General features: G+C 41.5%; 1 protein-coding gene across 1 annotated transcript in view; it reads right to left on the bottom strand.

Moving 5' to 3' along the window:
* Positions 1-762: 762 nt before the first annotated feature.
* Positions 763-22,985, bottom strand: part of FBLN5 (fibulin 5) — a 46,603-nt gene continuing 24,380 nt past the window's right edge. The window contains exons 5-11 of the mRNA XM_059819599.1: positions 14,356-14,478; positions 10,992-11,108; positions 9,907-10,026; positions 6,958-7,080; positions 6,286-6,412; positions 3,782-3,977; positions 763-1,503 (exon numbers count right to left, since the gene is read on the bottom strand). Of these exons, the coding sequence (XP_059675582.1) occupies positions 1,342-1,503; positions 3,782-3,977; positions 6,286-6,412; positions 6,958-7,080; positions 9,907-10,026; positions 10,992-11,108; positions 14,356-14,478 (968 nt within the window). The 3' untranslated portion in view covers positions 763-1,341. The remainder of the gene's footprint in view (positions 1,504-3,781; positions 3,978-6,285; positions 6,413-6,957; positions 7,081-9,906; positions 10,027-10,991; positions 11,109-14,355; positions 14,479-22,985) is intronic.

Genomic DNA, 22,985 nt, shown 5'->3' with positions numbered 1-22,985 from the left:
AGAAACAGTCTGAGGGGAGACATGACAACAGTCTTCAGACATGTTAAAGACTGCTGCAAAGGGGAAGATAAACTGTTCTCTATTTCTACTGGAAGCAGGCTAAAAAGCAATGGATTTAAATTACCACAGTGGAGATTCAGATTAGACTTTAGGAGAAACTTTCTGTTGGTTACAGCAGTTATACCTGAGAAGACATTGCCTATGGAAACTGTGGGATCCCATCGTTTGAGGTCTGGGTACTGGTATAGTGGGGTCTCGTTTCTGGCAGAGGCATGAACAGTAAGACTGGTCCAAGTCCTTTTCAGCTTATTTTCCCCCATGTTAGGAATGTAGGCGAGAGACTGCACGTGAACAGAACTATCCATTTTTTCTGAAGTAATTTGGATGGGTCTGAGCTGAGTGGTCCTTGAACAGGAAATTAGTTGCAGCCATAACTACAGTTAGTATCACTACCTTATAACCATTACAAACCTTTTGCAACTACCACACTCAGGAAAACAGGGAAAAACTAAGTTCTGATTCTCATCTGCTCTAAAGTCCCTAGACAATATTCTGGCAGTGGCGGCCTGTGTCAAAAAGTCTGGGTGTAAATAAGCATAACACCCTAAACATTGTAAAATATACCAACCAGTGATAGATTTCTATGAACTCTGTTATACAGAAAGATTTAATAGAGGAAGGAGCCCAAACATGTGACACTTTGTTAGAAAGTAGAAGATTACATAGTACAACATGTATTTTGGAATGAATTTACAATGAATTTTAACTATAAAATAGAATCAAAGGAAAAAACAGGTGAAACTAAGACAAATGCAGGGTGAATTGAGACAAAGTGCCTGACTGGTAATTCCAGAGATAATTGGGAATGTTAGTTAGCACTTCCGAGATCCCTTGTTTCAATAGGTGGCTTTTTGTTTCTGTTTCTGCTTGTTTGTTTGCTTTCCATTTATAATGAAAAAAAAGGCAAGATTGCGAAAGCCAGCTTTTTCCTCAGTTTCTTTGGTGCTTTTTGCTAAGCAGCCTTGGAGCTACAAAGGTTCACAGTCTTTCAAACATAGACTCATACCCTAGAAGTGTTTACAATGGAAAGAAGAGTCCTTGAAATATATGACCACACAGAGAATCATATGGGATCTGCTGACGATACATCTTCAGATGTCTGCATCCTGGTAGGGACTGTGTATGAAGAGGCCTCCCTCCTCAGACAGGCATAGGTCACCGGGTCTGTGGAAATACTGGTTTGGTTTAGAGCTGCTATACGTACTGGCTTCCAAGGAGAGAGTTCTGCAGAGGAGGAACCATCTCTTTTGTTTTAATGTTTCCGGGGCACAAACTCGAGGTTTAGAAGGAGTACTGTGATACGTATATCCTCAGCCGGATGACAGAGCTTCCTCTGAAGTTGATGACAGTGTTAACGGTGATCATTTCCAAGTCCAACTGAATAGTACGGGGCCCCTTCACGGGGCGGGTCATGACCAGAGTAGCACTGATTGGTCCTGTTTGCTGTGCACAAAACAAGAGGAAACAGGTGAGATTTTAAAAAACGGCTCTTGAAAACCACATTATGGCCATGTTTTTTGAGCAGCCAAAATAACACTGTTTTCTGCTGCATTGTTAGAAGCTACTGCAATTCACAGGAGAGAGAGCTTCATTTCAGCGTTTGGCTCCATGTCAGTGTTTTGTATGAACTATCACCTTCTAAAGTTTGTAAAACCTTTGGGAGCCCTGCACATAAAAGGAGCTATTTACCATAGCAATTTGCTATTGTCCAAATGGAAAAAGATGAAAACATGGATTTAGGGTATGCACAAGCAGTGACACCTTTTTTTTTTGTGTGCGTGAGGTATTATTTTGTTTGATGTAAAGAGCACCGTTACTTTGAAGCAGCAAACACCAAGAAGGGGTTATATTAACAGAGCTTGGAGAACAGATGTTCCTATGTGAACGGGATCAGGGTTTGTTGTATAATTGCATCTGTTAACGTTGCAAAACCTTAACCTCTGAAGAGAGCTTTAAATATGTGAAGGCACTTCAGAAAAATCTGTCTTTTAGTAAGTGGAAGCAGACCTTTGAAATATCTGGCCAGAACAGTGGATTATGAGCATTTAAAAAGCAGAGCTTCTGACGTTTAAAACCAAGTGCAATTTGTTTTCCTGCAGAAACACAAAGCGGGACCTGTTTTACCACAAAGCGGAGTGTTTGCATTATCTCTGATCGGAGAGGTCTGACAAAGCCACGAGGAGGAGCCAGGCTACCGCAGGGCTTCCCCAGCCTTGCCTTGCCCTGCCTTGCCTTACCTTGCCTTGCCTTGCCTTGATCTGCCTTGCCTTGCCCTGCTTTGCCTTGCCCTGCCTTGCCTTGCCTTGACCTGCCTTACCTTGCCTTGCCTTGCCTTGCCTTGCCCTGCCTTGCCTTGCCTTGCCTTGCCTTGCCTTACCTTGCTTTGCCTTGCCTTGCCTTGCCTTGCCTTGCCTTATCTTGCCTTGCCTTGCCTTACCTTGCCTTGCCTTGCCTTGACCTGCCTTGCCTTGCCTTGCCCTGCTTTGCCTTGCCCTGCCTTGCCTTGCCTTGCCTTGCCTTGCCTTGCCTTGCCTTGCCCTGCCTTGCCTTGCATTGCCTTGCCTTGCCTTGCCTTGCCTTGCCTTGCCTTGCCTTGCCTTCCCGCCCACTGCTCTCGCTCTTCCCAAAGCAAGGAATAGGCACCACCTGCTGGCTACCAGCCTGACACGGGAACGATGCTGCTGCCAACGGAGGGGAAAGGACAGCTTGTGCAAGCGGAGTGTTTTGGGTGACAAATGAATGGCTGTGTGACAAATAAATAAGAGAAAACTAGCAGACTCGAGCAACGATGCTGGTTGCTGGAGCCTTTAGCACCTGGTGCATCAAATGACCCAAGAATGATCATTCTTGGACCATTTGTCATTTTGGAATTTTGAAACATTTTCTTTTCTTTAACAGTGAGAATCTGAGGCTCTCAGGAGAAACGCGTATTGGAATCTACCGAAATCTGTCATGCTACCAGTTTCTGTGAGGCCTGAGAACCACCAATAGCCACTGAACATCACTTAATGTGAAAATCAAAGCCCGGTTTTGCTTAGGGTTAAAAATCAACCTTCTGAATGCCACCATCCCTGGTGGCTGTGCCTCATTCTGTGCAGACACTTCCCATCAACCCTGCATGTCACAGATACGGTGAGGATGACTGGGGAACAGAAATGTCTTCTGAGGAAAAATCAGATTAAAAAAAAAGTGGTTGTGTCTTCTCTAACAGTATCTACATAAAATGTGTGTGCTCAATGAAAAAAATACTTAACAAATAAAAGACAAGAACCCAGAAATTCAATTCTTGGGATAAAGGGGTGGGGGGTTTTTTGCTTATTTTTTGGTTTTCAGGTTTTTCATTTTCCAATGAAGATTTTAAAAAAAGAAATGTTGACTCTTTCAGTGACAAGTACTGATTGTCCATCAAATAAAAAAAAGTTTGGCACAACAGTTTCTCCTGACCATGGGAGACATGAGCTATTCTTAGACATGGGTATGGCCCTGGACTTTCCTGAACCTAATGTCTCATAAAACAAGTGTGCTTGATTTGGGTAGGTTACCTTCCTGAAAGATCCAGTAACCCCTGCAGATCAGCACACCACCCTGCAGGTCTGCATGTAAAAATGCCTCATACTGAAGGTTTAAATGATATTCGTCAAAAACTGAGTTCTGCTATTGGAAGGATATTCAGCTAACAAGAAGATACCCTGGGTTTTCTCTCAACAAGCGCCAGACTTACCCGCATGTAGAATTCCCTGCCCTCGTTTCCTGATTTGATTTGGAAGATGTAATAGGCTCCAGGGTAGCGAGTTGTTGCTTGCATCTGAAAGATGTCAGAAGGTACAGACCGCCCGGACACCATATCCATCACTCTGTACAAGATGGTGAATGGCTGATCTCTGCAACCGGCGTTTTCAGCTGGACACATGCAACGGCTAATTGTCAGAGATAGAATTGTCATCAGGGGTTACAAATTGCTGAAATATTTGTTTCTATAAATGCAAATGCATCTGCATAAATAAATAAACGAATAACATTGTCGACCAGCTAAAAGAATCGATGAAACTTGTAATTAATTTGCTCCCTTTTAGTATTCTCTGTGCTGCTATTCTGGCCTACCTATATACCTGCCTCCTTTTTCTTGTCTTCTAGGCCAAAATATCTTGGCATCCTTTGTCTCCTTAGATCACTTGAAAATCTGTACTTTCTTTAAGGCAGCTCTGCAGGTGTAGAATACCCTGTACATGTTTGTTCTGGTAGTTATTTAAACTGAACTGTCCCCAAAATAATGTTAAGTGTCGGATCATTTCACTGATGGTGCTACATAGATGTTGTATTCTCTGTTTAACAATCTTTTATATACTACATGAAAACATACAGCGAGACATCCTGAATCAAACCAAAGCTCTAGCATCAAATGCAGAGCCCTGTGGAAGAGCAGGATAGCGAGCCAAGTGTATGATACTTCCATCAACAGCCTCCAATTGTTTGTGACTCAGGAAATTCTTGAAACAAAGATGTCTGCTATGTATTCATCAGCCCTTAGTGCATTTCTTATCCATCAGCTTGTGCCATTTTTATTGCACAGTCACTGAGGCTCCTTCTGCAATTCTTTTCTGCCCACGCTTTTCTCTACTGTCCTCAGATACTGTTGTAGACTTTGCCCATCTCATGGTTTATCCTTTTTCCCAGGTTGCTTACAAATATGTTGGACAAAGTACGTCCAGCTCAGACCTCCACTGTGAAAGCTGACAATTTAATACTATACTCTATTTATGTTTTATCTTTCAACCTCTTATTCTTCTGTGCCAGGAACTTCTCTCTTACTTACGGCTGCTTATTTTCCATAATAACCTTATGTGAGGTTCTTTTCAGAAGCCTTTGGAAACCCAAACAGACTGCATCAGCCCATGTGCCCTAGCCACATGCTGCTGAGTTCTTCAGAGAACTTTAATAACGTTGTGAGGCAGGATGTCCCTTTATAAAAGCCATGTTGGGGAATTTACTGGAAAAGAGTTGGGTCTTTTGGCCTATTTTTTCCATAACCTCCACTACTGACACCAATTTCAGACAGTTCATCTGGCATGTCCCCTGTAAAAAGGCTCCTGGCATTACAAACACCCAATTCCTTCCACAGAAAACACAGATGCAAGGAATTCACTTGGCTTTTATACTGACCACTTCTAGACGTATGCCACAAATCAAATGCAGTCACATCTAGACACAAGCCAAAGCCACCAAACACAAAGCTCAGAGATCAAGAGTTCTGGTGCAAGCTGATCTGCGAGGACTCTATAGTTGGGCTCTGGGGAATTTAGATACAGAGGCTTCAGATATTTCAACTTCCAGTTTAAGACTCTACCACCTCTGAAGATAGGTAAACCCAGAACTGGAAGAATAGAATGTGTCCACTCCTCAGATGCCCTGGTTCAGAAAGCAGTATAAAGACATGAATAAATTATAATGGAAAGAAGCTGATTCTTCATCTCTTGCCTTTTTATAAAATACATTAGGCTACCAAGCAATCCCAAGTAATTGGGTTTAGTGCAAACACTGTGGATTAAATACTATGGGCTGCAATATATAAAGATCTGTCTGGAGCTGAAATATTTTGAGCCCCAGGCAAGTTGCTACAAAAATGTAAAAGAAACAAACAATTTTTAGAAATCTGGGATTTATTGTTCTGCTTGCTCAAATAATTCCGAATTTAGACAGTAACAGTGCTAACAGCCCCATCCAGATATACCCGATTTCTGGACAAGGCAAATTAGTCTCTGGACTTTTCAGCACTTTTAACCTTTGAGCAGTAGGAAACTACTTGTATCCTGCTATAACTATCATCTAATGTTTTAAAGTACTTCCTAGACATAAGCTAGTTAATATTTACAGGAAATACAATAATAAGCAGGCTGCATTTGAGCATATATGAAGTCAGTTAGTAATGTAAGTAAATGCCTCTTATTACATCACAAACCTTGGTGTTTTCTCTACTCACTGGTAAGTGTTTTTCCAGTCTAACTTCCCACACATCTGAGTATCATATCATATCCCACCTGGTGACCTGGTAAGGAATTGCAATTTATTGTTTTTATAAAGCTTACCAATGGTAAATGCAGCAACAGCATGTATGTATAGCTCTCTAGACACACTTCATGGCTGTGTTGTAAAACTGCGGCTTATTTGGTTCACTCTAGATATGCTTCACACAGAATTTGCTTTTGTGGCTGTGGGTATGTTACTCACTTCTCATTAATCTGGATATAAGGATCCTCGCATCTTACTGGGTCTAAACATTTATATTCTCCTGGGATATTGAAACACGTTTGCTGTGGAGTGCAGGTGAAGTTTCTGGTTTCACATTCATTGATATCTAAAACACAAGAAACAAGAGAAAGCCTAAAGCAGGGAAATAGTGCAAGACACCACTCTTACAAACCAGTTTCCAGCTTAAGGAATTGCAGCAAAATTCATAACACACTTGCACCATGAGAAGCGTCCTTCTGATAACTGGCCCCTCTTTTAAGATCAGTTTGTACTCCATTAATTTCTGCTTATTAGAGCGCTCCCATATGCTAAGTGCTGCAAAAATAGAAAAGAAATTGGCTGCTCAAGCTCTCTGACCTTAGAGAATGGGAAAACTAAAGAGAGACATGCAGCAGAGAGGAGAACATCTGAGGGCTTTCCTGTGTGGCTATTTTCTAGTTGGTAAAGTCTTACTTAACACTAACACACCAATTGACCTCAGCAGGACTATTCACGTGATGACATTCTTACCAGAATTACATAATTGGCCGCTACGAGTGTTTCACTGTGCAATGCCAAGACCAAGCATCTCAATTCTTGAAAACCTCTTTCCAGACACGAGACCTATTTTCTGGTCCCCTCAGGTTTTAATCAGCGCAGGAATGTTCTTACCTTGGCAGCTTCTGCTATCGTCAAGCAAGTTATAGCCCGAAGGACAGATACAGTAGTAAGAACCAGGCCCGTTCACACATTCGTGCTGGCAGAGGAATTCTGAGAAGCTGCATTCGTCCATGTCTGCAGTGGTAAAACAAAATTTAGTGTCTTTGGCTTTACAGTCAAAAGAGCAGTCCCACAGGCAGGTGGCCATCCAGACTACGTGCCCATCACCCCAGCTGGAGCTTGGCACCCTCCAGCTCCCTAGAGCTCTGCAGCAACCTGGCAAAATGCTATACAACAAGTTCTTGGTTAAACATTTTTCTCCTAGGGAAACCAAAGCTGCTGCTGAACACAATGCATGGCTTTTATTTATTTATTTTTCTTTTCTAATACCTGTCACCAGCTGGCCATGCTTTCAGTTCTGTTTTACGTCAGAGATAGAGCTACTCCAACAACAAAGCTGCAACTGTAATTTGAAAGGAGAGACTTGGCAGTGATTTTCTTTTCTTTTTTTTTTTTCTTTTTTCTGGAGAGCAAACTTCCCTTTCCCAGGACCACATGGATCCCAGCAGAACTCCTGCAGACAGACCCGGCTGTTTTATGTTTCTTAGCCTCCAGCCAGTTACTTCCAAGACATTCCAGCAAGACTACAGAGCTCAACCCAGCTTGGGTCAGACCTACTGGATGGCCCAGCCATCTCCCAGATGATACCCAGGAAGCTAAGCAGTCTGTCAAATCTCTGATTGAAAGCAGAAGTTGTGCTCTTTTCCCCTTGCACTCACGAATTCACCAGTCATTGCATTCTGCAGAACTGTGCTCAAGCGAGAAAGACGAACTTCAGAGCTGCACATGGAAGCATGGCTGACTGAGGGGAAAACACAGGCAAAGGCGCTAGACTGAGGGAGGCTGCAGTTAATCATTTCCTGATTTCCCTGTTCAGGGGAAGAAAGAAACAAAGGCCAGAGCCCCAGCCAGGAACTCCCAAGTTCTTATTCCCAGCTCTGACATGTTGAGTCTCCCAGGCAAATCACTTTTACTCTTCAGACTGAATTTCCCTTTCTTCTAAAGTGGGCTCAGTCCATTTATCCACTTTTGGTGTTTTGTGCAGATGGATTGGAAAGTATTTGAAGTCCAAACATGTTAAAGTGGCTTTATGGCTGCAACCACATTATCAAAAGGGAGATGAAAGGGATTCTACACCTCCATAGCCCTGTTATAGTGTGACTTGCCCCAGCGAGTTCACTGGAAAAAACACCTTCCTGACAACACAGACCACGGGTTGAGTCAAAATATCGCCCACCCCCTTGAAGTGTCCTAGCCCAGACCTCCAGCACATCGCATTCATATAACCTGTGTTCAGCTGCTGTCAAGTGCTGGAGGGACGTAAAGCCCTGAGGGTCCTACATTTCTGCTGCTGAGCCCACACAGGGCAGGCACACCTTTACTGTTCCTAAACACTGCTGGCATTCTGCTGACTACCTGCAGAGGACAAGATGGTGGGCATTTCAGAACACATCTAATGCACACGCAAGACCTCTGTGGTTAGAAAATAATGCCGATGTTGGGAAAGCCAGGTTGAAATCTCTGCTTCTCTCCTTGAATTGGGGCAGGGATGCCTCTCATCTTCAAAGTAAGTTGGCTGCTAAGCCATAGACTAAACCAGTGGCTGTTGAAGTAGCTCTGGATCCTGGGTGTCTTATAGGAGTGTCCTCCTAGCCTGGCATTCCCTTTGCGAGCCTCACCAATGTCTAGTGATTGCTTGTGAAGTGAAAGAAGCTCATCCAGAGAAATTTGACCTGCTTTGACAAACATTTTCTTGCACAGAATTGTCAAGAAAAGGTTTTCTGCTCTAAATCTGGGAGGTGGAAAGTCCCTTTTGCTGGCTTAACTCTCAGACATGGATGAGGCTTAAGCACCACCTCTTCTGTCACCATTTTGTACTGGCAATGTTTACGTGGCATTGCATTGAACTTAAGTGGTTCAGGCCCCCAAGTAGCTCAGGAGCACATGAAAAGTTGCAGGAGCCTAACTCAGAAGCAGAAACTCCATTAGAAAGCAGAAAACATAAGTTTTGTGTTGCAGCTCTAAAGGTTAAATGCATAAAACCCTTTAGAGATTTAAGTCTTTGTTCTTCCCCTTATAATAAGGAGGTTTGCAGGGAAAAACAGCTTTGGAAACACTAATCTATACACATACTGCATATCACATGTCTTCTCTCTCAGAAACAGCATGTTACATCTGTTTACTGTAAATTAAAAAACAAGTATTTTCCAGTGCATTTTTCCTTCCAAGAAATATTGGCTGGATTCTCTAATTTTATCAGGCTGTGGGAACATTAAGCACAGAAATAAGTTTTGCCTTCAATTCAAATAAAGCAATAAGATAAAAACAAAGACGAGAGAGGAAAAAGTACAGTGACATAAGCACAGTTTCTTCTGCTATGAGCTGAGCAGATCAGAATAGCTGTACTAAGAAACCGTATATTGTTTCTGAAGTGTAGCCAGAGCCATACAGGGGAAACTGGGGAAGGTTTCAGGCAGAAGTGTAAAGTCATAAGAGCAAGACGAATACATGCATTCAACAGAGAAATGGAAAAGTGCTTTGTATAAAGTATTTCTTTAATCATGGAAGAATGTTCTAGGACTATCCCTACTTTACTTGCTCTAATAAAGCTTCCTGTTCAGCGTTACAAACCATTTTCTTATGCTTTGCTGTTATCTTGGAGCTTTTTAATATTTAGCTTATTTCTTTAAAACCATTTGCAGCCCTCCTCCATTGTGCTTTTCTGGGTATTTGCTGTGTGCTTTAACTGGAAAGAAGACCATATGAGTTACAGCTATCCTGCTGCTAACCATGGACGAAGGCAAAAAACTTTTTAAAAAGCATGTACAAAACAATACATTGGAAAAAGAAAACTTAATAGAATTAAAGAAACCAAAACAATAAATAACTAAAGACAGTTACCACTGCAGTTAACTCCATCAGCTTCCAGTTCGTAGCCAGGTTCACAGCGGCAGAGAAAAGAGCCGTAGGTGTTGACGCAGGTCTGAGTGCAAGGGCTGTTGCTTGTACATTCATTCACATCTATGGGAAACCAATGCCCAACGCATCAGTGACTTCTCCCCAAACTCTATTTTCAGTTCATTACTGTAAAGCATTTCAAAGAGATTAGCTGTACAGTCAGAATCATTTGTTCTGAAAAAATATAACCAAGTCAGTATTGTTTTTTGGGATTCAAGCTGGTGCCTGAAAATAGCATGTTGGAAACACAACATGCATGGAAATGAAGCATTTTGGGAATGTCTTCAATCAAAAAAATTATGTGGAAGATGGGGATGAAATATTTATTACAAATGCTTCTGTCTTTATCCTGTAATTTTAAAACCATTGAACTGATTTTGTCATAACAGACCTGAGACAAAATGCAGCAGGATATTCCTGAGGAAGATAATTCAATGAGGAATGGACCTCATGGAAAGCTAGGGCTAAGGCAAAACCATTTTTTGTTTTCCTTTTAGGACATTAGCAGCTTCTGGACATCATTAGCACAGACCATTTCCTGCAGCATGTGGGGAGATGCTCCCTGCTTGGCTAGGGAGAGGCTTTATGAAGAAGTTGTGTTGACTTTGACTGAGGTAGCACACCACAGCAAAAGGTGGTCTAACGCTGAGGACCCTAGCCTGGACCTTGGAAGGCTCAGATCTAATTTACTGATCTGACAGAGTTTTCCTGTCTCAGGTGGGTCACACAGCCTCAGATTTTAAAAGTAAATTCAGTGCCTAAACTCTTGGTAATTTCAGTGAATTGAGTAACTATATCTTAGGGGACTCAGGCCTCTGTGCATACTTCTCCTGATACCCTGGTCATGTTGCACCTGTACCTCCCTGAGGTACTGTGAAACTACAGAAATATTTCAGGCTGACAAACCGATGAACATTTTTCAAGAGCAGTGTTGGGAATGTTACTTGTACTCTGGAAACTAAGCACGTTTTAAGGGTATTGCTGAGTTGGGACCAAAGTTTTCAGTCATGGTTTACCATACACAGTACCTTGGCATGATCTTCCGTCATCATTAAGGGTAAAGCCTGGGTTGCACGTACAGGAGTAGGAACCGGGCACATTGGCACACAGCTGCTGGCAGTAGCCATAGCGACATTCATCTATATCTATAGATGGGAAAGATGAGAAGTAGAGTTGTCTGCATTTTCACATGCAGGTACAAAGCAGCAAACACACTGAGTCAACGGTACCAATAACACAGAAACAACCCAGCATACTGGTTGCGGATATAACAGCCAAACTTTCAGGTGTTCAGAACCAGAGTTATAGTTAAAATACATCTCTACCCAGAAGATATAGTAATGGGGTTTTATCCACAGCTGACATGTGGTCATCCATCAGTATGTCCTATGAACTGATTGTCATTGCTGTAATCTTCAGCTTAATGTGATGTCACCAGGAAGCCCAGAGTCAGTCCCTTTAAGCAGCTACCTCGAAGCATGCCTGATAGCTGGCACAGCCCATCAGCTCAAGCACAGCCAAGGTTGTAGCAAAGTTTTGTCAGAATCAAGAGAGAAAATTTTTTAGCTCCACATATACCAAAGCTACTCACTAGAAAAGCAATAAGTACTTGTTACTAAATACTTCTTTTTTTAGAGAGGATATTCTTTAAAGACTTTTTTTCAAATAGTCACATTTTAGATGAATTTTTAACTGACAAGTTATAGACTCTAAAATGTAAACAATAGATTTAATGCCAAAATAGCAGTTTGGGCTGAATTGCAGCATCAGCAATACATGCAACTGACTGTTACAAGCACAAGAAAATGCTGTAAGATATGTGTGATGGTAAGCGCCAGAAGAATTTTGCCCCTGGACTAAAGAACAGGACTGAAACACCTGGAGTAGTCATCCTTTCTGAGGCTTTACATTTCCTTTGGTATCAACTGGCTTTTGATTTATGGAAATCTTTTTAATGGCTACCTTCAAAGCTTTGAAGTTAAGTTTGTGCAGTAGAAAACCAAGTGTATTCTCTGCAGTCAGTTTGCCAGAAGGAGCAAAGCAGGAAGGCACAGATTTTGGTGAAATGACCCAATGCACGTGAAAATCAAAATGACAGTATTCTCCCTATGGTTCACACGTAGACATATATGTATCTGCATGAATTCCAGTGGTTCACTATTTGTTAGCTAAATTGGCTGCTTCCTGTTTTAGTGTTAAATATTAAGAATGTGTTGGGAAACTGAATTCTTGAATGACTTGAACATTTATGTGATGTGGTAATACCATAAAAACAACAATGTTGTGAATTGGTTGTATAAGTAGCTACATCCTGCAATTCAAGTTTATGTTGTTGGCCTCATTGGGGCAGTTTTGCCATAGAAAGTCTCAGGAAACCATTCTGAAAATGTAAAAAGTCTTGGAAATACTCTCTGGAAAATAACAAGGACACTGACACTCAGTTTTACCCTTACTAGCTTTTATTTCCCACTGCATTCTAAATAGCAAGATAACCTGAAGGCCAGGGTCAGCTATGGTATGCACACCAGCAGTAGGCTTGACCCAAATCCTGCAAAAAGTGACATGGGTTTTAAGTAAATTAATACCTCATTTCACTGACACAATGCATTACTTTAAATACATGCTTTGGCTTTTGCAGGACTGGTACCTCAAGAGTGGTACATTTTGAGGATAAGGACTTTTACAGGGCTGCTTCTTGTGGGTGGGTTGTGTGGATACTGCTGTACTGGCTCCTCCTGTATAAACTTTACTGGGAGAATTACAACAGATAGAAATGTAGCTTTTTGTAACTGTGGTTTACTAACAGCACACCAAAAAAGCCTGTCTCTAAAACCCAGCCCAGCCCTCTGATTACAGTAAATGGTCTTTTACTGCTTTATGCCAGCAAAAATCACTTCTCCAAGACCAGTGGAAAGTATGGAAAACTGAGTCTTGTTTGACGCTTAGAGAAAAATATAGCAACTCTAAACACAATTTGCTTTTAGCTCTTTGCATTGCCTTGCAATAATACACCCCATGATTACTTAAAGTGGGCAACACTGGGATGTTATTGCCTATTTTAAATAGCATAAGCAGATACTCAAATCAATTCAGCAATGCAGCCATTTCAGTTCTCTGGTATATCCATCAAGCAGTAAAGTACTTTAGAACCATGTCCAAATCCTGAATGCTGCACACAATCCTTCCCTTTGGGCTGTAACTGGGAGAAGTAAATGGGTTACAAAACAGGTGATGCAGAGCAGAATCCCCCTCCCTGCCCTCCCTCATCCTCACCCCATCACATACACCTGTACAACCCCCGGCACAAGCTTTTTCTCCCAAGAGAAGAGGAATTATCAGAGATTAAGGAGCAGGTGTCCTGGAGACTTCATATCCCAGGGGAACTATAAGACTGTGACTCCCCAAAGCAGCTACGGCTGCACAGACCCCGGCTTGGATGAGGCTCAGCTCTGTCCCTGCCAGGTGGGTTACACAGCAGCTGTTTGCAGTAGTTAGGAAAGCAGCCGTGAGTCAGTCTGTCACTGGAATTGGTACTTGGGAGGAGAAAGTTGGAAAATAACTGGAGAGGCTCCAGGGCTGAATGGGCAGGGAAAGCCTGTTCTCCTTCCAGCGGAGGTGGTGTGACAGGATGGTCCAGCTCCGCAGAGCTGGCAGGCAAACAGCCTGCCCCAAGGGGAAAAAAATAGTAATGAGCAAACTTTAAAAAAAAAGTTGTATCCTATCTCCTAGGTCCTATCTGTGTACCTCAAATTAACATCTACTTCATCATCCCATGGGCATGTCAAGTGAGGGGAATGGGCTGGAGGACAGGGCAGCTAGAAGGCTTTCCCATGCTGTTTGTTGAGGGATGTTTATTTCAAAAGGGGCTGAAAAGGATGAACAGGACATTGCTGCAAGGAAAATAATAAAATCGAAGTAAAACTACTTGGAAGGTACCAAGACAGCACCCGGTTCAGAGGAGATTTTTTTCTGACTCCCAAGCAAAAGGATAGGTTGAATCTAGGTATTTACTGGCCTGTTTCTTGGTATCAAATACTGATCCCTTCGGGTCCACACTGTCACGGTGTGGAAAGGACAGGTCTGTTTGGGAATAAATCTTTTTGTATACATGCTTGTGATTGATCTTATATGAAAGGGAATCATTCAGACTGGGAATATGAAAATCCCACGTGTTACATGGATGCTAGTCCTATGGTATTTACATCTACATCTTTGTTCTACGAGTGAGTCTCTCTGCCAATCATACCATTGGCACTTACAAAGATGAAAGACAGTTTCCATGTAGCCGAAGGTTTAATCATGTATTTGACAAAGATGCTCAGTACATTATTTCGGCTATTCACAGGCGCACATACTCAGATGCTCAAATACCATATCGCATGAGGTTTTTACCTAAACACTGGCCTTCTAACAGCCAGTAGCCTTCAGTGCAGGAACAGGTATAGCCCCCCTCAGTATTTATGCAGATCTGGGTGGGGTTACACTGGTGAGAATCTGAAGCGCATTCATCCACATCTGCAACACAGAAATACAGCAAGAAAATATTAGAAATGGCAACAACAAAAGATTGTTCACACTGTACAGGGACCTGTACTCGCAATGTATACACTGGCTCCGTGCGAGGAACCAAAGTGTGGTGGAGTAGAGAGAACGACCATAACATGAAGTAAAATTCGTAATAATAAATGACTGAGGGCAGTGAGAACTGAGGGTGCTCATCAAATCTCTCCCTTTTGCTGATGTCCCAGTGCTTCTCAGAGCTCCTCAAGAAAGGGATCGCATTACCTCAAGCTTTTTATTACTTCCACATTTGCTTTGTCACTGAACTGGGATTTCCATGCTACAGGGCAGTGTTCAGCCCTAGGGAAAGGCTGCTGGAAGGGCTATATAACCCCACTGCGGAGTAAGAGATGAACAGGAGTTAGAGTGATGTACAAACACAACTCAGACATATAAAAAAAAATTACTTTCTACCCCCACCAATGCGGATTATCTCACTGTAAATTTTCTAACAGAAGGTTCAACCAAAATCAACCTTTATCTGACAAAAAAAATGTATACTTCCCTGGAATCAATTTCCTGACAATAAAACTCTTTTCTTTTTAATTTTTTTTTACCATCCTTATTGTTTTTAATGTATTTGGCTTTTTATTACAACCCCTTAGGGTGTTTTTGTTGTGGGCTTTTTTTTTGCAAAGGAGGTGAACAGCATTCCTACAGCTATATACACCAGGACACTGGAACCTAGCTGATTAAAAATGCCTTTCAGAGTCATAAGTTCAATTTGAATCCCTCCTTACTCAATCTCTTCCCTGATGTTTCTGGCATTGGGTTTGCCTCTAGATGTCAGAAATCGAAATATCAAAAGATAAATTGTGTCATTTTTTTCAGCCAGCTCAGATTTCTATGTTTTTTTTATTGATACCTAAACTATTTTTTATTCCAGCATACTATGTGCTGGCCTTTGCTGAAGTACTATGTCATCCGAGCAATGCTACTCCCTTGATCCCTCCCTGATTCTTATTAACCCAGACTTTGTTGGGTCATGACTGAAAGTATCTCACAAACGTACGGGGCTGGCGCAGGCAGCAGAGAGCAGGAATTATGTCTCAGTATCTGCCTCTGATGCACCCAGCACAGCCAGTCGGCTGTAAAATCCCAGCAGTCATGAAGAAATGGATCCAATCTATCACAGCAGCATATCTAACATGTTCGGAAATATAAATAAATACATACATATTATATATACGGTGAGAGTCTAGAGTTCTTATCTTGCCAACTTCTGTACCAGAGCAATTTATGGTGAGTCATATGTTGGAAATCAGTTCCTACATATTTATTGGCCAGAGGAAAGGTTGGCAAAGTGATGGGGGAAGTGGGAAAGGAGTAAGATAATAAGTCTAGCCTATATAGGTATATCGATGTGTTGTTTAGTTCATCTATTGCTTCTGCGATTGGGCTAAAAATTCGGGATCCTCCCTTCGTACAGCATATCACACGTAACTGGCAGTATTTGAACACAGATTTTGTCTAAGCATAAATTTAGTAAGGATGACATTAATGTTTTCTAAATGAAAAAGCTTTTTATTTATCATGTTTGCTTACTGTTTTAGGAGTGGGACCTTGGGATCTGTCCAACCCTGCTGTTTCTAGCCTACCATGAGCTTACAAAGGAGATTTTCATTTTCCATGCTCCCTGCTTCCAGTAATATTAACGGGTGAAGACCAGTAGAGACTAAATGAGGGGCAGGGTCTTACCACCACCTATGGCAGCAATGCTGTTTGAAGACTGAAGATGCTGTGGTGCATCTTTCTTGCAGGGGTACAACATGCACCCTTCACCAAAAGCAATGGGTGGCTGCAGGATCAGTTTTGTTCCTGAGTCATCTTTGTAGCAGTTGCATGAGCAGCAGTACAATCACTCAGGAAAAGTAAGACATGACTCCTCTTTGCTATCTACCAAGCAGATTTCTTTGCTTACTCCCAGTTTTCACCTTTTGCGGTAGTATTGGAGACCTATTTCCATCTGAATGCAAATTTTTTTACAATGGAGGCTACCTGTGGAGTTTCTGCTGCCCCTAGAAAACCTGACCAACCTGAAGTTGTCTATGCAGAGCACTTTGACTCCCCATGTTTTACACTGAATGATGCCTCATTGACTTAATTAATGAAGTTTTATGCAACCAACAAGTATAAGCAGCATTACTGGCAGCATGAAATCTTTTTGCTTAGGCCTGAGTGCACACACCCAGTTCTATATTACATGTCTCTGGCTTTCTCTAAGATTGCCCCTTACCATGACACGCCATTAAACCCTTACAGACCCAGCCAATGCAATCAAATCAATCATTTTTGGCAAGCAGCCTTCTCAGTGCAAACAGGCAGTATAATCCCAGCCTGTCTGCCAGAGGTTATTTACATTACACGGGCTCACTAAGTGAAAGCTGATATTTGCACACTGAGAAAAATGTTGGTGCAACAATTGGCTAGCCATTAGGTATCCTCTTGAAGAATATCAGAGCTGGGAGGACAGAGGGTGCCTGCCCAGCCCATTTTCACAGTGCAGCATACAGTGAGAACTGGTGTGGTTGATAAAGTCAAAACTAGACATTTGACAGGGAAAGGAAAAAAAGCCCCTTATTTCCATTGGGGAGAAAACTATCCACAAAACTTCAAGAGATTGCATATAATGGATTCACTAGACTTAAGTGCCTGCATAGAAACTATATCAAAACACTCCCAGGGCATTTTTGGTTGAGTGGAAAATTGCAAGTGGAAACAATCTGACAGCTAGTAAATAATGTGTAAATAATTCCTTATTCTGGTTGCACAGCTTATTATTTCTGTCCCATTCAAACACAAATCCTAAGTGTGTTCATGCCCTGGGAATATCACTTCAAAGCTCATTTGTATCACCTTGCCTTTCTGATGGGTGATATACAATACTAGAGTAAAACTCTGATGCTAAATGTACATGATACTAAATTGTTAATAGTTTTGTAGGTTCAAAGCAGATAAGACAAATTAATAGAATAAAAAATTGTAAGGACTATTCAATACAAGGACAGCGCATGTGGCTAAGAAGCCCCTGAGGTGCAGTTCTCTGGAGCCTGGAAGAGTGCCCCTGACCCAGCAAAATTTGTGTTGCAGTCTTGATCGTGGAAAGAAATCCCACAATGACTTGTCTGAGCCCCAAAGTAAAGTCTAATCAGCTGGAGAGCAGAAGAGTTACTAAAGTGAAGCAAGCTAGCAAGAAATCCTAGAAACCCCACTGTCCCCCATTCAAGGTGTTAATAGATTGATATTTGATGATTTTGGCATCAGTATCATGAAATCATCAGATGGTGTCACCTGTCACTGATATCCAAGGATGGTTTTCGTAATACTGAAGCTGCTTTTAGTACCTTTCATCATCAAGATTCCTACAAAACATTACCTCCATCCCAAGAGGAAGTCTAGGCTTTACTAACAGCTAGTTTTACTGGAGATCTCTTCTGTGATTTTGGTTAGATTACTCAGTATGTGGCTACAAGAAGAATTGCCATGAGATGAACTGGGAAGGAAATATAAATTAGATCTGTCCTCAGTGAAAACAGATTAAGGTACGTGGTAGTTACTGTGCATGACAAGGAACTGGCACAGTGGCAGTGACCACACTGTAGCTCACGGGCTGAGAATTTACCCTCACTCCTCCTTGCTCTTTATCTTCAATGCCCTGCTTCCTATCTGAAAAACAGGGATAACAAAATCTCTGTCATAGTCCAGCTTCCCTCACTGTTTAGCATCTAAAACTATTCAGGGCAGGGCCTGTCCTCTTATACACAGAGCCAGTTCACAATTAGTCCATTTTTATTTGAAACCTTCCAATCCTAATTCAAATAAAACTGTACTATGAAACACTGTAATGTCCCACTTGGTGATAAAGATCAGTGCCCCTGAATTTTAGCTGGGAAATTCAAGACTAAGAAATTAAAGGACTAGCCTGTGACCACTCAACAAGGTAGAAGCAAGAACAGGTCACAGAGGTTTCTGACTTGCAGTCCTTCATGTAGCTCAATACAACCTGCCTCTATTATATGAACACTTAAAGATGCAACTTTTTCAGAAATTGCATGCAGCCTCTATATTGGCTAATGAGATCTAAAGTAAAAGATTATCCATCATTCTGAAAGCATTATGTTCTACTAGGAGACCTCAGAGGCATCAAAGGCTCTTTCAGCTAAACTCGTTTATTCTATGCTACTCACGATGTTACCGTCCTACCCTAGTGATGCATTGAACCCAAAGCTTCCAGTAGTTACTGAAACAGGGAGAGAACTATTGACAGTCAGTGGCAAACTGAGAGGGTTATCTAGCTACGACACCTTTTCTTACCTTTACAGACTGGAACTGTTGCTGTGAAATTATGTATGAAAACAAGACGACGTTAAAGATTGTCGTAAGACCTAATGATTTTGAATAAATCCAAATATTCCCAAGTGACTAGTGGCTCTAGGTGACTCCTTAAATGTTCCTGATTTTGAGAGAGCAGCTGTTCAGCACTTAAAACCACACTAAGGAACCAAGGCAGGGCAGGATGGATCCCTGTTCAAAACTTCTCTTGCCTAGCAGTGCTTGGCCAGCACTGGCCCGGGATGTCTCAGCTCTTGATTATGCTGCTGTGTGCTATCAAACTAGGAGTCATCTATATTCTCCCATCCATCCTTCCAGTTGTTGTGTTCACATTACTGCTCCCACAGCTAGTTCCAAAGGCATAAGTTCAGGCAGAAGTCCAGCTTGAAATTAAAATTTGACTTGATGTGAGAATGATTCACTTTGTTACTTCCCAACTGAATACTGAGAGCAACCACATGGCCCATCCAGACCACAGCACTCTGCCTCCTAAGAAATACCACCTAGAATGAACACAGAGCCTCATGGCTCAAAGCCATGAGCTTTAAAGACCTTCAGTTTACTGACTGAATGAGAGAATAGTTAGGAGGCATCTCCGTATACATTTGTCAGGAAGCCCTTGATGCAAGATCCTGACCCTAAGTACTCCAAAATGAACCACAGCCCCCTCTCTTAGCTCAATGTGTCTGCCTTAAAAATTTATGGCTGTGGTGGTTTGGTCCAGCAGTCCTGGGGTGTGATGCTCTGTTTACTTGACATTTTGACAAAGGTGAGGTGGCTGGGGCAATGGGGTTTCATTTGGGGACTGGAAGGGTGGGGAAAGTGTTTTTTTAATATTTCTGGCTGACTGGCTGCCTTTTGTGGGATGTGATGTGCTGATGCTTTATTTTTATTGGTAGAGATTGTATTTTAATGGATGGCTGGATGCCTGGTGACTGGATAGTTATCATTTACAATTTCAAAATAAATAAATGAACTAATTGTGTTTAGCATGAAAATTACTGGCTTTGTGTTCTATTATCTGTAAAAGTTAGCCGTAATCTTCACAGACTCTTTAGAACTTAGCCACATCACAGAACAATGAATGAAATTTTTAATTCATTGCCCATACATAAAAAAAATCAAATAATTTAAAAGTCACGCATACAAAAAAAAAATGGGACAGCATATGAATATAGTCAGAAAGAAAACCTAGATGTCAAACTGCAGGACAAAACCACATCTCACCAGGGAGGCTAATTCTTATCAGAAGATGTAGTGATCTTTTGTACTGACTCATGTCCACAAAGAATGCAGGACTGAGACCACGCTCATTTGCATCAATAATATCACAAGAAATAACAGCATTAAAAGAAAAACAATAATCCATTGAATTAAGACCAGACATATTCACTGCTGCTCATACAAAAGAGGCTAAAACTAGGAGACCAGAAAGCTCAGGAGAGAATCATAAAGATGAAATCATACTGTGAGTGTCTATAGGATTCTGAGGATCTGGTTTTGGTCCACTGTTTTCTACATTTGGAATAAAATGCAGAGGATCACAAGCTAGTGGAGTTAAGAACTAAAAAGCGAACAGAACTCTTATACAAAAGTAATTTGCTAGGTATGGTGGGCACATTTGAAAGCGCCTTTCCAGGCAAACAAATGCAAGGTCATATATCAAGAGTAAAAAAGGTTGGTCATGAAAATAACCCTGGGGTCATTAAAGATAATCACTTGACCACGAACTTTTCCTCACACAGTGTTGCTGAAAGGGCAAGTATAAACATGAGAACACTGAGTAGACACAGGAAATTGTTCTTACCACTGTATATTACATTAGTAAAATAATTACTGAAATACATTTCTGGTGTCAACACTTCAAAAAGCGATATTGTAAAGAGATCAGGAAATCTCCAAAGAGTAATTCCAGGTCATGAAAAGTTGTCTCAGAGCAAGAAAATTCCGCATATATTGATCTATTTAGGAAAAGGTTCAAGGTATATTTGCCTGGGGTCTATAAATACCTTCATGGAAATGAAATTTTTAGCTGGAGATGGTGACTAAAGCTAGCAAAAGACAATGGGATGAAATTTAGTGTTTAGAAGACAAATTCAAAATAAAAATAAGGCACAAACTTTAGCAGTACTACTGATTAACCACCTGAAAAACCTTATAAAGCACATGGTAGATGTTCTGTTACATTAGGGCCTTATACCTGAACAATATTTTTTTCTTTGAAATAGGCTGTAGCAAAAATTGTGTGCTTGAAACACCACTGCTGGGAAGGTTCTATGGCCTGTGTCACAAAAAAGACAGATTATGTGGTCAAAGTGGTGTCTTACAGTCTTCATTGAATGATTTAACATTTTTTAGTTATTTTTATCTATATTCATAACAATCATACCAGACATGTTCTGCTTACCTTACATCTTTTTTCATTTCCTAGGCCATTAGGAGATCTATCTTGGTCACTGAAACTACTGAAAATGGGGATAGGAGTTTGTAAAGTTCTTCAAAGTGATTTCTCCTTTGCAAAGATTTAAATGTATGTATGTGCAATTTTTTCATTTTTTGTTTGCACTTTTATCAATAAATTTTATTTTCAGTGAGAGATGTTACACCTCTAATGTTTGTAGTAACTGCAGAAAAAATACGGAAAACTTAGAAAATGTTGATAACATTCTTATGCTAGAAGATGTTGAGTCATCAGCCTAAAGATATTGGGCATGCCAACCGCCTTCCTTTCAGGACATGTGGGATGAGTGCATCTTTACGATGCATGAAGCAAGATAAAGAGGTAGAATCCAAGTTATTACCACGGACAATCTGTGGAATCAAAGAGCCCAGAGAGGACTGAACTGCAGTTTAGGGGAAGTGGACATGCAGGAAATAAGAGATTGATTGGCAAGCTAAGTGACTTCAAGAGGTGGAAAGCCAGGGGAAAAAGCCAACAGACAAAAGGAGAAGGAGCAGAGGTGCTTAGGACCTGGAAGCACCTGCCCACTGGAAGGCGAGGTTCAAAAACTGTAAGCAAAGATACTGTTTGCCTTTCTTCTGCTCAGAGAAACAGGACTTTGTGCATAAACAGGACTTTATGTATTTAAGAATACAGAAGGAAACAAAGGCCTTAAGATCAGCTCATCAGTTCAGAGACAATATCAGAGTCCTTCAGGAAAAGACTTTCTTGACAAAAAGCTACTTTTAACGGAAAAAAAAGTTAAATAAATACATTGATGAGTTTCCTTTTGGTATTTATGAGCATGTGGTTACATACCACACGACAGAGTGAACGCATGTGGAAAGCTTAACAAAGAAGCTCCATCCCAAGGAGATGATTTGCACCTGCCACTAGAGGAACAAGGGAGACTGCTGCCTTAAGTCCATCCACCGATGTTGAAAGTGGTGGGATCCGCAACCACACTTATCCCTCCACAGGCGAGGTTCATGCTCAGGGTGCTGTGACCATTCCACTCCCTTTCCTTGCTGGCTGACAAGGTGATAACGCCCCTAGCAGAGAGCTATCATGGAGGACATGGACTTATCATCTCTGAGCTAGAACCACATTCTTGGAGACTTTGGCGATTAGAAGAGAAACTTTGCTTGGACTCTGTATTCAAGAGGGAAGCCAATGTGGACAGCAGATTTCCAAGACGATATGCTTTTGGCAATGTGCACTGTTTCGCAGATGGACTGTTACATTTTGTTCTATTTGGAACATATTTAGCATGCATGACTTCCTTTCTTAAGTAATGAATTCTGATAATCATGCCACAAATTTCTGTGGGTCACAGTAGTAGCTATGTTTCCTTCTTTTGACCAACCATCGACAAGAGTGGGTATGTTTTTGCCATCGTGATTGTTTGAGAGCCATTAGCACCACGGGGTTCAACGCAGTAGGGCTGAAGATTAATTTGACAGTTGTGAGAGCACAGGTCTTGCAGAGTGAAAAAAGTTTGCCATGGAAAGTCTTCTTCCCCCTTCTACTAGGAGGTGTGGGTGATTTGGGGGCCCTACTTCTTCTTTTTTTTCTGTCTGTATTTTAGTCCTGCTGTACCAAGAGAACCCCAGGAGCTCACCCTCGTCTCAAGATACAAAGTTCTTGCAGAGAGGCTCAAGGCTGCAAGCTTGTTCCAGAATCTCTGCTC

The sequence above is a fragment of the Gavia stellata genome, chromosome 7 (genome assembly GCF_030936135.1).
Source record: "Gavia stellata isolate bGavSte3 chromosome 7, bGavSte3.hap2, whole genome shotgun sequence".
Taxonomy (NCBI): domain Eukaryota; kingdom Metazoa; phylum Chordata; class Aves; order Gaviiformes; family Gaviidae; genus Gavia; species Gavia stellata.
Note: the sequence above shows the minus strand (reverse complement) of the source record. Positions and strands in the feature narration are given on the sequence as shown.